The sequence below is a fragment of the Emydura macquarii genome, unplaced genomic scaffold, assembly GCF_026122565.2.
Source record: "Emydura macquarii macquarii isolate MOO-44397 ecotype Brisbane River unplaced genomic scaffold, CSIRO-AGI_Emac_v2 contig_2897, whole genome shotgun sequence".
Classification (NCBI taxonomy): Eukaryota; Metazoa; Chordata; order Testudines; family Chelidae; genus Emydura; species Emydura macquarii.
Window position 1 is genome coordinate 22,465,406 of NW_027133034.1, and position 15,831 is coordinate 22,481,236.

A 15,831-nucleotide genomic window follows, 5' to 3' on the forward strand; every position below is an offset into this window, starting at 1 on the left:
ATGTTCAAAATACAATAAATGTATAGCCAGTGGCTGATTACATAGTACAAGATTACTTTGATGCTTCTGTTGTTGAAGATGCCTTGAACTCTCTTGTTTTGGTATAAAATCCCCACCCCCACACTTCTACACACCCACCACTGTTTCATACAATGAGGAAGAAAAAAAATCAAAACATCCTGGGACACAAACTTAATTGAAATCCACATTCCTCCCAAGCTGTAACACAATTCAGGAAGGGAGAATGTCACTTTGGACGTAAATACCAGCTTACTGTATGGATAGCAGAGCACGGCATACAACACCCATGTTAACTATGTATAAGCGTTATGGAATTGATTTAGACCAAGTGTGTGAAGGACACTAGCATCCAATTAAACCACAATGAGGAGCAGATAATTTTACAATTAAATTAATAGATATTTTAAAATTAACTAATATAAAAGACCTCTAAAGAAAAAATATGGCTAAAAACCATTTTCCCACACCTCAATCCCAGGAACTCCAGAACCCTGAACTGATAGCTCCACCCAGCACAGTCAAATGCTCTTCCAATATTTAGGGATACCAAAAATCAAGATCTTTGGAGAACAAATCAATAGTATTTGATCAGAAGGTACTTTTGTTTTTTTAATTTATACTCTTCTTACTGATTCTGATATTTAGGAACTCCGTAGGATGGGATTCTAATTCTTTGACTACATGAAATTTAAATAAAGTTGGGCACACTGAATTTTCCTTTCAGAACAGGAATGCTTAAGATTGTGTACTTCAGTTACACAAATTGTTGATCTAATCAAGAAAGATGGACATCACTTTTTACAGGCCAAGTTTTTATTGCTACCATGTTTTCCATGCCATGAGCACTACTGATCTGCATTTCTGCTTGCTTGATACATTTATGGAATTTACCAAATGTCTTCAGAGCTAACAGATCTCTGAACTTCTTTTAGCTAAGACAAAAGTAAATATTTTGATGTTTTTAACATATGCCTTAATGAACTATTTTAACAATGTTTTCTTAGATAGGAACACTTATCCTTCCCATCTCTTCTGATATTGAAGTCCTTAAACAGTTCTCTTGAGTTTACTTTACATAATGCAAAACTCCACAGAATAAGTAGAAGAAAGAAAGTAAAAAATTCCTACTACTACAGGGCACAAAATATCTCCATAAACCCTTTTCTGACTTCATTGGGGGTTTCAGAGGTGGTGGCACTACAGAACTGAGCTCTTAAATATATACTGTATGACATCTCCATTAGTCAATAATATAGCACCAACTGAACAAGTGAAACAGTCTTCATTATAAAATCAAAAAACAAATCTGGGACAGCTTTTTCCTCACCAAAAAGCCTTTAAGCGACTATGCCACCGATTTCACAAGATAAGAATATAATGAAAATATTTAGTTTATTAAAAAAACGTAAATATGATTTGAAAAAGGCACTAGTTCTCAATTACTGTAAAATGTTTAGTGTCCAAACAACTTTATATGCATTATCTCAACCAACAAGATATTCCTTTTTCAATCTATAACTGCAGGGACACAAAGGTCCAGTACAAGTTGTTACGTCTCAAAAGTAGATACCCAATTAGAGGGGAACAACAACAATCTTCTTTAAAAATATGAATTTACATTAAAAAGTTTAGTCATCATCAAATTTAATTTTTTTCCCCTGGAATGCTGTAATTTGAGACACTTGTTCCCGACGCTTCTTGCTTGCTTCCCACGAAGGATGAAGTGGTTGCTCTACATGCTCCTTTTTATTTTCACACTTTTTACCTGCAGCATTAGCAAGTTGTTTTCTCTTTATCCATGGTTCGTTTTTTGGAAAAGCTGTGCATAAAAAACAATACAAAGTATTAAATGAACATGCACAAAACCAGGTATACATACCTTAAGACGGGTAGATATTTACTGAAAGCCAATATAAGTAAGACAATATGGAGTAAATGAAACATACAATAAAATCTTCAATATCCATTCCTAATGAGACACACATAATACTACACACATATACTTTATACTTTTTAAAAACAAATACCCAGGAAGATTGCTAAGGAGGAAGAAAGATTATCCCTCTTCTCACAAATCAGCAAACTGTCAGTTCATGAACAACAGACATGGTCAAAATGATATGGTTAAAATAGCAAAGACACTGGGATTTCAATGCAGAATTTGTGTAGAATGTAATTACCATGTAGAAGAATCTCTGGGTTTATTGTACAGTATACCAATGAGGGATGAGTCACTACACAATCTGATTTTAGAGTAGACCTTTCAATATGATATGCGGACATCTTTAATGCAGCAAAAAATTCTAGTCCTTAAAAGGGCAGAATGAACCGTAATCTGGTAAAACATTAAAGTGGCTAAAATACTTTTCCTGGAATGAACCATTTGACGAGATTAAGGGTTGTATTCTACCACCTTTTTTCATAAGTAGTTTCATGGAATAAGGTACTACTTAATGTGAGGAAAGTTGGCAGAGTACAGCCCTGTAGGAGGTTTGCTTTTGATAACTATTTTAAACCATGAAAATGTATACCATTAAAGTTTTCACAAGATAAAAGGGCAAGTGCTATCATTTGAGCACTCAAACAAAAATATCTGAATAAATGTCACTACAGGCTTGTCTACATGAACATTTAGTTCGTGGCAAGCTGGGGTGTGAATCTACCCTACCCTAGCCTACAGCAGACTGACTGACTGTGTAAATCTTGCTGATGCACATTTACAGTTTGATAACATGCTTTGATCTAGTCCTTTTTGACACAGGACTAAACCAATGCAATTAACCAATTAACAAATTGTTGATGCACGTCAACAGGGTCCACACAGGTAAGTCTGTGACAGGCTAGTAGGGGGTAGATTCTCACCCCAGCTTGCCGCAAACTAATTGTTTTCGTGTAGACAAGTCCTAAATTGAATACAAAACAACACAGAATACCTCACTGTGATTAGTCCTACAGGGATAAACATAGCTGACAGGTTTTACTTTTGGCATTTTAAGTAATTAAAATGGAGCAGCAGTATCATGGACACATACCTGGCCTTCTGTTTCTGGACGTCTGATCTCTAATGTTTCTAAAAAACAGGAAAATAGTATTAAAGATCTTTCAAGAAAGGAATAAACTATAAAAAAGATTTGTTTGGAAAAAAAATGGCCAACTCCACCATACTTGCTGGATAATCTACATGGCACTAAGTTATGTATAGCAATAAACAGCTTTTGCTATTGGTTAACCTGAAGTGAAACTGACATGTAAACCAACCCAAGAACTATATATAAATTATCTTTTTGTATATAACTATGATTTTGGTTGTTAGCTCTTCTTGAGTTACACTTAGCTTTTGCGAAGGTCAGGAGCAGTTACATTGCTGTGAGAATCTTTTTAGGACTTTCTATTGATATTGACACATGAATAGCTTTCCTGAGCTGAGAAGAATTTGAAAAATGCATAATGGTCAAAGAAGAGTAATGTGACTGGATACACAGTGCCATTCCAAATATTCTGAATAGTGATTGGCTGAAATTCTGCTCATTAGATGAGAAATATTACAAGTCATAATAACTTCTCTATAACTAAAATGGAAAAAAGAGTACCTCTTCATATTTTTGGATTTCTGATTAGATCTGGACAGAGAATTGTAAAATACTGATTCCAGCTTCATTGCTTTTGCACTTGGTTTACTTTCTTCTGTGTTCACATCCTGCATCAACATAATCTTTGAGTCCTTTGTTTTGTTTAGTAATGTTTCTTTAAGTCCTTTCTTTTCCTTTACTGAAGAAAGGTCACTATCTGCCGCCTTCTTTTTCTTTTTCTTTACTTTGCCAATGAAGAAATCATCATTGCTGTCACTATCTTCAGAATCTGATGACTGGTTATAAAACCTCTCTTCCGTGCTGTCATCAAAATACTCCTTGTTATCAAATTCTTCCAGATCACTAACATCACTGTTTGATTCATTTGTTATCCTGAACTTGTTTGCACTTGTAAGTTTTTTCCTTTTTGGCCAGTCAACTGTCTTTTCTGTTTGATCCTGAACTATTGCATGTTTTCCTGCATCTTGTAATGACAAATCACCCAGAGAATCTGTTCTCTCAATTTCCAAAGTTTTCTCTTCACATTCTCTCTCACAGATTTGTTTATTTTCTATGGTAGTGGCTGTTTTCACATTCTCCTTTGTTTTTTCTTCTTGTTGTTTTAGAACCAGTGTAAGTGTCTGGTTAGCTATACTGCTATTAGAATGTTGCATCAATTTAGGCTTTTGAGAAAGCTGTCCTTCTGATTTATGCTCATCTGAAGATTGAGTTTTAGTTGGCTTCCGTCTTGCATCCTTGAAGGCTTTTACAGCAGCTACAAAAATAATAGCAAATATCAGATTTATTGCAGCATCATGACAGTACCTACATTAGTTAAAATAAAGTTCTAGTGGCTATGAAATAAGGTTCGCAAGTTGGATCCATTATGCTGAGCAAGTATGAGATATTTTTGGTGCCTTCACTAGATCATTTACAAAGTAAAAGCAGGAGCTGAAAATGGCTTGAGGTAATGTCAAAGAGGAAAAGTAGAACTGAGTGAGAGGCCCTATTGCTGGAAGCATGTAGCAAACTTCTCAGAATCAGACAATTTGCATTGCTGCAAATTAATGTCAGGTGATATTTTGACTGCAGAAAAACTGCAAACACAAATGTTATATACATATGTATAATTATAGGCACCTAGCAGTGCCTGTTCTTAGCTAAGTTTCCATCATAATCCTTTTTCACTAGCTAATTTTTTCTGAAACATTCAGCTTTTGGCCTGGAATTTTCTATATCTGCTCTCTGCCCAACGGTGAGCATCAACCAACAAGCCTCACCCTTCTTTTAGGCTACATCTACACGGTATATCACCAGCGGTGGCATATAGGATGTGTGTAACTATATGCTGAAACAAGCGAGAAACAAGCTGTGCCTGTACTGTGATGTGTAGCTATATGTTTTATTGAAAGGCTCTGGCAGCAGGGAAAGACTCCTGGAGCTCTCCACTGCCAGAGCCTTTCACTGTGGCAAGGAAAGGCTCTGACAATGGGGAGGCTGAAGAGAGAGGCTCTGAGGGCTGCCTCCCCTCTGCCAGAGCCTTTCCCAGCAGTGGAGAAAGGCTCTTATAGCTCCCTATGGCAGGAAAGGCTCCAGCAGCTGGGACCTGTCATAGCCTTTCCCTACTGCTGGGGCATTTCTCTGTGAAGAGGCAGGCTGGAGAAAGCTCTAGCAGTAGGACAATTCACTGCTAAAAACAGCAGTGTACACAGAGGAGGCACTGCTTGAGAGCTGGGTAGGGTACATATCTTAAGGGTTCAGACATGTCCTTAATCTACTCACCTAAGCACCGCCTCACCATCTACACTGCCATTTATACCCATGTTAGTGGAACGTGCAGTGTATGTACTCTACACGCCACTGTAAGGAGTGTGCAGTGTAGACGTACCCTTAGAGCAGGGGTGTCAAAGTTATCTGGCCACAAGGATCATTTAAAACAAAACTGTTCACTTGGCAGACCACACTATTAAAAAAAATATAATATATTAAAGGGGCAGCACAATGGTGCAGCTTTCACTGAGTTACTTTCCATACCCGCTTAATACTCTGGGGGCTGGGAGTGCTCAGGCTGGTGGTGCTCCGGGGGTGGGGTGGACTGGCACTCGGGGGGGTGGGCGAGTGCTGGGGTGCCACACCGCCAGCAGCACTCCTGGGGCTGGGAGTGTGTGGGCTGGTGGTGCTCCGGTGACTGGGACACTTGGGCCGCTGGCACTTAAGAGTGCGTGGGGTCCCAAAAATTAACCCAGTGGGCTGCATGTTTGACACCCCTGCCTTAGAAGAATCTGCCGTGTAGACTTCAGGAGAATTCACTCTTCATCTCCACTCAGTTCTTGATCTCTGTGTATTGAGACTGCCAAAGGTGCTAATTGTGACAGTGACTTGTAATAGGGATACTGAACTGACAGCATTTTTTTAACTTTAATTTTAGCCATGATTTTTTATTCATATGTGGATTGGCAGACCTCCCTAAAGAGCAACAAAAGAGCCAGGAAGTGTGCTTCCAGTATCTAGTGAACATGCAGCAGTTTAGGCTGGAAACTGGGTGCAAACTGTCTTAAGGCTACTTTGAAAATCCCAGCCATAAAAATCTCCAGTATTGAGTCTTTTGCCCTAAACATGTTGCAGTACCAATTTAGCAGAGGCTTCTGGATTTTATGAATCATATAATCCTCTCTCTGCTAGCTGTTATGCAACTGATAATTAAAAACCTATTAACTAGCTAAGAAGTTAGTATTATAAAACTATTTTAGGTCTGTGACTTCATCTCAATTAGCTGGCTTGAGTTTGGTAATATAAGTGTGTAATAGTACATACACCTACATGCAAATACTATTACTATAGGTTAAAAGCAGAGAAATTTGGAACCAATTTAAAATAAACCAAAAAGTGACCAACATATTCAAGCTAACACGCCAGTTCATAATTGATAAAATATAAATATGATATGTAGTGCATCTTTTTATTAAAAATTCAGTTCCTTGCAGAATACAGGGAGTCTCAATGTGAAGAATATAATTGTAAAACATTTAAGAATCATCTCTGTGTATAAAGCAAACATCCCTGTTTGAGAGAGAGAGTAATTATTACCTCTTCCAAATCAACATTTTTTAGGGACAGAACTAGATAATGTGCATTTTAACAAGTACAGGCATTTGAACAAGATGAGATTGTCTATTCCATACCTTTAATATCAGCAATTTTTGTTTTCAACAGGGGGTGTGTTGCTAGTCTAGCCATTGCTCTGTCAGTTGCAGTGGAATTTGGCTGTATAAAAAAAAAGCATTGAAAATAATAAACCAATTGTGAAAAGAAGTATTAATATGGTTATAAAGGTGATTTTGTAGAAGGCACACTATAGTGACAGATTACGGACCACCCAGCCCACTAAAAAACAAACCAAACCCCAAACTAGTGCAAATTTAAATGTTGCTAGGCCTGCACATCTCATATTTGTCTTAAATTAAAATCTCAAATCATCCCAGGAAGTGTGAAAGAATTGGACTATGGGGCTCTTGATAATATCACAGATAAGCACCACTGAAACTGCCCCATTGTTAAATATGAGTGATACTGTGATCTTTATGTTTAAGAATAGATTGCATATCTTCCAGGCTTGCATAACATACTACAATTTTACATTCGTTGCTAGTTGCTATATTGATTTACAGTACTTCAAAAAAAAAATTCTGAAGAAAGACTACATACACAAAGCCACCTCCTCTTAGCTGGAGGGATAATTACTATTAAGCCACAAGATATTGTTCATCTTCCTTTTTTGATAGAACTCTACAGACTAAATTTTCAAGCCATTACTATTAATTATTTTCAGTGGTGCTCACAATGTATTAGATGCTTTTCAAACATGAGACAACATTGCTCCTTGACCCCAAGAGCTTTCCAGTCTAAAAGGCAAACAGACGAAGGGTTAGAGAGGTATATGTATCTAAGTAAGCTAGTCAAAGTAGCAAACGGCCACAACTTAGTAATACAGTTTGAAAAATACGAGACTTGTGTTTTTTAAATCCAGGTTATGACAAGGCTGTGAATACGCAGAAATAAGCAGCCACCTGGCTTCTTGCAGGAGTCAGAGCAGAAGTTCATGTTCAGATCCCTTCTGAAAGTTAAGAGGGTAGCAAACTTGTGGACCAGCTCAAAGAGGATATTCCATTTGCATGGGGTGGTTTGGATGAAGGAATAGAGATATTTGTGACAGAAGCATTTGGAAAGAGGCATCAAGGCTGGCACTGGAGATGGGGGAAGATGGATAAAGAGAATGATGGAGAAGTGTTAAAGTGCAGAATTATGTAAGGTCCTGAAAGCAACGTAAGCTTGAATTTGATGTGGCTGAGCAGAGAAAGCCTTTGGAGGGATTTAAAGAGCAGGGGAACAGTCAGATTGAAGGGCAAAGATGATCTTGGGGTTTGTGTTTTTGCATGGAGATAGGGGAAGGCAGAGGACAATACAGGTGTCATGGAGGAAGCAGAGGAATTTAAAATAATTACGGTAAAAGTAGTCCATAGATGGTATCTCCTTTCCTGCCCTTGTGATTTTAAGTTCCTAGTTCTTCATAGGTTGGAAGATAAAAGGCAGTTATTAGAAAGGCTGTTCTTCATTCAAGACATTTTCATCACTTTACTGCAAAAGTTCTCAATGGGCAAAATTAGACTTTGCTTGGGAAGGCATCTCAGGTCCAGGATAGACTTTGTGGGGGAGACAGGAAAGGAAGGGGAAAAGAGAGACACCAAACCCAGTAAAGCTAATATCCCAGTGTTTATCACCTGGAATATGGGAGACCCAGACTCAAGTTCCTGCTGTGCTGGTTTGGAGCAGGGACTTGAATCTGGGTCTCCTACATCCCAGGTGAGTGCCCTAAACATCAAGTTACTGGCAACATTAGGGTGGGTTTCTCCCCCTCATTCCCTATCAGAATAAAAACAAAATGTCAAAACCTCTAACTTCTTTGGAAACAAATGTTTTGGACAAGTCTACTCAATAAAGTCATATTTCTTGTTTGATGAGACGATTTTCTGGGATTGCCAGTAATTTCCCTTTACTCCCCACATCACAGTAATATTTCCTCAGGTCAAGGAGAGCTTGGAAACTGTTCCCTCTGCTGACATTTTATGATACTCTGAACATTGGCCAGAGAAGATGGCCCAAGAGACATACATGTTCCATCTCCAAGAGGCCCCAGCTGGCTTACTCCCAGGCTGTTTTGGCCTAGAGAACTTGAAGCCTGAACCTTGATCCTATGTGACAACGGTGCATGCTGCTACCAAACTGCTGGGACAGCCTGCTCATGTTGCTGAAGATCAAAAGGTATTTTCTTTGGAGATTTTTCTATCGCTGGAAAATGTATTTTTGAACTTAATTAATATACTTCCCCCCTCAGCCACTTCCTGTGGGTTTAGAAAGTGTATACCATAAAGTTCACAAAGCGGCAGTAGCTTCTGTGCAACATCTGGTGTTCTTTAATTTAAGTATTTATGGAAAGGGGTTTACTTTTATTTGCCAGTTCATATGGAATACTCACATTTTTCTTATATAAAAACACCCACAAACATTATCTACATTAGGAGATAGCAGCCATAAACACTTCCTATTTTTTTTACTTTTTTGGCATGTCCAAGCTTATGGAAAAACAAACTGAACTTAAGTGTTTTCCACCATATAAAACACTGACAGAATCTAATTTAGAAGGAAAAATGTTAAGTTTATCCACAGAGGTGAAAAAAAATCACTCAATTTGATTATTTATGCAGATGCCGAAATGGTAAATATTTATTCATATGAAACCATACTATTTCTCGTATCACTTTGCACTAATATAGTGTCTTTCATGCAAGAGTCTCATAGTATTTTCAAAGATAGACATTATCCCCATTTTACATATCGACAGAGTGAAGCGCAGATTTAGTTCAAATGACTTGCCTAAAGTAAAAAAGCAAGTCTCTCTGCCACGCAACAATAAAATCCAATTTTCCTGGCGCTCTGTTTACTTAGATGTACATGAACAGAAATTATTTTATTTTTTTGGTATTTCTATAGCTGTCTTCTATCCAATATATAATATGTCCAACTAAAAACGATGCTAAAAGAATGTAAAAGTTGCAATGTGAAACAAACTATCAGGAAATGCTTAAGGCTGCATGGACAATAATATTTCTATCTTCCTGGGCATATGTATTACAACAATATCTAATTGCATCACCACATATTGTTTCAATAGAATCCTCCTCCCGGATTCAGTGTCCAGCCTAGGAGGCGCAAAGTGAATAAAGCACTTGAGTAGCATATGTGTTTATTGTTCAGAGATTGGCTCCTTCTGCAGTCATCATCCAACCTGGGCAGTCATGCCAACATTTTAACAATGGGCTCCCTCAAAACTTTTTGGCCTCACTAATGGATGCATTTATTTATTTTGATTTACAACAATATAAAAAGGAATCAATCTATCACAACTGTCATGTCTGATTAAGTGCCACAAGTGACATTTTATGCCAGTCATACAAGATAATTTTCATACTTCTAAACTATTCATATATATTGGGTATAACCAAGAACACCAGCACTCGTTCTTCAAATTCTGATCTGGGGATAGGGAGGTAGACACTGGAAGGGAGAGATGGACTGGAGCAGCTATAGGATTCCCACTAAGTTGATCCAGACTCCTCACTTCTCTGTGCAATGTTTGAGCAGCTGCCAAGGGTCAGGGGGGGTACTATGGAGTGTAAGGACTACATGGAGTGACTTTCATAAGATTTTATCAGTTTTAGATGTTTTCCCTTGCAGCAACTGCCTAGCTAGTGTAGGTGCAGCTGCAGCTGCCGGAGTGAGCAAACAACTCAACATGAGCCTCAGTAAATGTCAACAGATGACCTTAGCATTTTTCAGTAGACTCATGAAACATTTTCGGCTGTAGCTGACATCTGTCCACTGCGATCACACCAGTCTAAGGATTTTGTGGAGGGTTAGCAAGATGATACGTTGCAATAAAACTCCAACTTTACTGACCCATTTCACATAAGAAGTCAATATATGCAGGTAAACTTAAGGTCGCCTTTGGTTTCTGTCAGTTTACATTTTTTAGGTAATCTTTGTAAGGGAAAAGGCCTAGAGACTTGCTTTATTTTATTTATTTATTTAAATTTATTTTATTTATTTACCAGAGGCCACTTTTGGAAAACCAGGGATTTTCCTGCCTTCTGCTCATCAGCAAACATGCACGCAGAAATCTGGAGAATGAAGCAGCAGTCCAGAGAGTTCCCCCACTACTGTTGTTGTCCCTGTGCCACAGGTCATACCAACTGGCATCAGTGCCGTTGACGCTTCCTTTTTTGATGGAGTCCAGCAGTCAGGTGCAGGGTTGAATACCAACTTTCTGAGCATGGTTGAAGAGTAAACATGTTGCCCTGTTCCATAGGGGTGGCCTGAGACCAAGGCTAACCATTTTTACACATCCTATGCATTTAGCCTTGTTCCTCATACAAAGGGAAGTATATCCCCAAAACGTTGAAGGCTGTGCATCCTGTTCTCCAACTACACTACATCTGCACCTGTCTGTCCTCTTTCTCCTATCAAAAAAGGATTATTGTCAAGAATTATACCTGAATATGTAAATGAGTTTCTATCATTGTCTCACACCCCCTCTTCTTTCAACAAGAGGATTTTCAGAGATATAACTCCACTTCCTATCAGAATTTTGCAAATGGTTTTCATGTGCAAGTGGCTTTTATAGAGGAATTAATTCAGATATTTTTTTCTTCAAAATTTTGAAAAAAATCCCCCAAACCCGCTTCACAACACTCTATACTGGATTTATATTAATTGACCTAGTAGTATTAAGTAGACATAATATACTGAACCTCTATAATGTTTTCCATGAGATCTCAAAGCACATTACAAGTCTTAATAGATTTCAGGTATAACTAATAGTCAATTTAGTGCCATTGGATTAATCTGGCAAAATTAATTTAGCCACCCGACAATTCTGTGTGCAGAGCAATTATATTTTAGACTGAGAAACAGCCACAGAAAGATTAAGTAATCTGTCCAGCGACACTACAGTGATCTATGGCAGAGGTTGGAATAAAAATCAGATCTCCCAATTGCAAGTTCTGTTCTTGATCTACAAGCCATTATTACTCAACTTCTTCCTCTTGCCCATAAAATCAACACTACAACTGGTACTACAGTTGGAAATCAAAGCAGAAAGATCTAGAACAGGGCATGCACATAATCTGAGGCTATGTCTACACTGACAGCGGCAAAGTCGCCGCCGTCAGATCGACTTATCTGGATCGACTGAGTGGTCAGTGAAGACCCGCTCAGTCAATTCAGAAGTCAACATTATTAATCCACCCCCACAAGTAGCATAGCGCTGTGTCGACGCCGGCGCAATGCAGTGCAGTGAAGATGGCACGCAGAAAAGAAGCACAGCAGTAGACAGGAGTTATGTAAGTTCTTTGCGTACTTTGCGTAACTCCCATCGACTGCCACCGAATCGCAGAGGTAAGTGCAGACCAAGCCTGAGTTACCTCATCACTCAGTTTATTCTTCCTGCCCTAAATTGCCACAACAGGGCTGTGTGAATAAGTTTATTTGCTGCTGATTTATGCAGCGCCTCTTCTATAGTTATTAAAGACTCCACTCTCCCATGCTGTCTTCTACAAGCACTAAATTCACTTTCTGAAATAAAATATGATGTGGATTTTTAGAGGTTATGAAAGTGAGGTACTAAATGGGTTAGTAAGTCTAGTAGAAAGAAAGCATTATGCCAACTTCCTTACATAGCTATGGCAATGGAGCTTGGTATGACCACCAACACTCTGGCTTGTCAAGCATCCTGGCCTTTGAGGAAAAATACTAACCAACATGATTGTAGGCTAAATTGTTTTTGATGGGGAAAAATTCCCCACTAGAGAATAGGTGTGTGCTATGCTCTTCCTATTTGACTTTACAAAAGTTCTTTAGTGTTGAAAACAGTGCATTTACACGTCACTAAGTTCCTATCAATAAGGATGCCAGCTACATTTGTCCCAAAAGTTCTCCATTTAAAAATAAATACTGAAAGTCATTTGGATTATTCAGTTTTGCCTTCTGACTTTCCAGCTGTCTAATCACTTTAGATTTTGCTACTAATCTTAAATTTAGTAATTTATTAGAAAAAAAGTATTTGTATAAAGTACTGTAAGAATTTACATGAAAGAGGAAGACAACAGTGGTATTTATTCATCAGGATTACATATTTGTACATTTCTTTGAAAAAAGTTAAAGAACTATGCCATTACTAAATAATTTTATTATTTGGTATTTGCCTGCTGACCAACAAAATTCGGCAAAAAGCAGCAGAGCAAAAGAAGTGCCAGTACTTAAAAACCAGGCAATACATAAAAATAAGGAGGTAATTAATAGTGATTGTACCGCTTCAATGTAGCATTGTCAAATAAGAGGGCTGAACAAAAGAATGTACTTGTAAACAGATAAGAAGCTATATAGAATAAATAAACCTTATTAAAAAGTCTGTTACAAGATTGGAATGAACTCTTTAGACATACTGTAAACTTAAAAATATATAAATTGAATAATTTCTTAAACATTTCACAGCTGACTTGAAAGCATCATATTGATTGCTTCACCTTTTGTGGAGAGCAAATTGTGAAACTGGCCTATCAATGTACCAGTAGCTGATCATATAGTACTAACAAGTCAAAATGGAGAAAAGCCAGGTTATAGAGAACCAGAGCAGGAAGCTGCTTTTAACAGGGAGTTGGATGTTTAAACTTGATGGGAACTGGCCAAACTCAACAAACTCCAAAAAGAAAAGTTTGAAACTAGCATTGTTCCCACTGTTTTATATTACTGATCATTTTTAATGAAGAAGAGAACAGAGGCCCAGTGTAGAACAAACTATGCCCCTCAAACTTACGTGTTGTAAGCCAATCTGGAGACAGAGTTCTGAAACAACTTCTAAGAGTTAGCAATAACTTGAATGCATCTTGCGTTCTCAGCAGTTTACCACTGGCCATACCCAAAAAGCTCTCAGTGGAAGCAGATGGTATAAATAAACGAGGAAGGTTCCAAGGATGGTGAGGTACAGGGTTGATCTCTACATTAATAAAACTATGTGATGGCCCAAGAAAAGTGGATACTTGGTCAAAATATTAGTTGAGAAGTTCTGGAATTAAAATCTTACTACAAACTTAGGTTGCTGATGGAATGATGAACACAGGGACTCCTGCGGATATAACCATTGAAGTGTTATTAGGCAATTATGTGGCTCCAAAGCACAAACACAACCCCCCCAATGTAACTCCTCAGGTATAGCTCGATAAAGCAGTTTATACACACACACAGACATGTGATGTGGTGAAAAAAATCAGTGCTTCTGCAATTAAAACTCTGGGGAAAGAGTCTTGGGCCATGCTACAAAGGTGGGGAGGGCCAATGAGGACACACAGGGATAAATGACCCAACGGGTATCTGGTACTGTTACAATAAGTGTGTCATTTTAAAAGTTGGATATGCTATTGAAAACAAAAAAAAGATTTCTTGGCATACTACACTCAAATTTTGCCCACAATTGAAAACAGATTTTCATCGTATGTATTTAGCCATTTTTTCTGAAAGACGTACCATGGAAATAGAAATTCAATTCACTGAAAAGCTATAAAGCATTTGAGATAAACATGCAGATTAACAACTCCTTGGGGCACTAAAAAGCAGATTTTCCAGCATTAAGTTCATTAGGCAATGTATGCATTTAGAGCCCTGACTCTGTATTGAGCAACACATGCACATATGCTCAAGCAACATGCAGATTACCATACATACCAAAAGAGGAATTGGAAATGAATTCAAACCCTGCACTCGAAAATCCTATTGCAGGTATTTCAGCATTTGGAACATCAGTAAATCAATGTCATACAGGGAGAAGCTCTATTAGGCATCTTCTAGGCTGCTGAGGTATTATTCCTTAGACCTGGTGTACAGGCAGTCTTTATACTGCTTTAACCACTTCAGTCAGGGGTGTGATTTTTTTATTTTAAACCAAACTAGTTAAATTGGTAAAGCCCTCTAGCGTAAATGCAGTTATGCCACTATGTGCACGGGTGCTGTCCCACAGTCCCTCCTGATGGTCTGAGGTGGTCTTACAAACACCATGCCCTGGGTTCCATCTAAGTTCTTAATAATAATTTATATTCAGGCTGGAATACTTAAAATAATATGCCTCCTTGTGGGGTCTTATTTACACTTTCCCAAGTATAGACCATTGTAGCCCCTTCAGGACCAATCGTTCTTCTCCTTCGTTCAAGAACCATGCCTGCCCTTTTCCAGGATAACAGCAGGTTTCTTCTTCTTCTAGGCACAAGAGCCCCACAACTGTCCTTCTGGGGCTGTGCTATTTTTTCAGGCCTGCTGCAGTCTTAAATCAGCTTTTCCCGACTGTCTCCCTTCATAGTTCAGTCCTTTCCATCAAAGACTAGTAAACAGTAGCAGTCCTTCCACAGCTGATATCTCCTGTTACGAGGGAGTAGGCAGCATATATCCTTCCCTCCTTCCCAGGGTTGTCCCTAGATGGCAGGGAGCCTTGCTTCACCTTGCCCTACAACCTCCTGGGTCCAAGGCCCTTGAAGAAACAGTGGCTTCAGATTCTCTCCCCTGACTTCACCCCCTTCCCAACAAGCACTATCTATTCCCCCAGGACCATCTTCCTCTCTTTCCTAATATCTGATTCTGTCCTTCTCTAGGCCTTCATCCACTGAAAAAAGTCCCAGGAACATTAAACAGATACACCAGGGGACAAGAGTACACTGACTCCTAGTCCCTACAATTCTTAAAGGGGATAGTCACCCTGCTACACAGTATAAAGGTGTCTCTACACTTGCATAGCTTATTCTCCTAAATATATGGGAATAAGCTATATTTCCTTAACTGCATCCAAACTAGGGGTGGGTAGTACTTTCAAACTGATACAGTTATACAAAAACTGTGTGCAGACAAGCCTTCGTGGTATCATCATATTACATATAACATTTATGATGTCCACAACACAGCACAAACAATGCTTTTCTTAAGCATTTTAACAATGTAAAATTTGTTATGTATCTTCTTTCTTTTCCAGTCTGATTTTAAAAATCTCAAGCATTGGTGCTTCCATCATTTCCTTTGGATAATTCTTCCACAGTTAACAGAGCTGTTCAGAGCCTGATATTCAGCCTATATTTTCTGTCTCTTAATT

The 15,831-nt window shown here is 38.4% G+C and overlaps 1 protein-coding gene across 1 annotated transcript in view; it reads right to left on the bottom strand.

Moving 5' to 3' along the window:
• Window positions 1-816: 816 nt before the first annotated feature.
• Window positions 817-15,831, bottom strand: part of SRFBP1 (serum response factor binding protein 1) — a 118,438-nt gene continuing 103,423 nt past the window's right edge. Inside the window, exons 5-8 of the mRNA XM_067568800.1 lie at window positions 6,773-6,854; window positions 3,612-4,365; window positions 3,054-3,091; window positions 817-1,840 (exon numbers count right to left, since the gene is read on the bottom strand). Of these exons, the coding sequence (XP_067424901.1) occupies window positions 1,650-1,840; window positions 3,054-3,091; window positions 3,612-4,365; window positions 6,773-6,854 (1,065 nt within the window). The 3' untranslated portion in view covers window positions 817-1,649. The remainder of the gene's footprint in view (window positions 1,841-3,053; window positions 3,092-3,611; window positions 4,366-6,772; window positions 6,855-15,831) is intronic.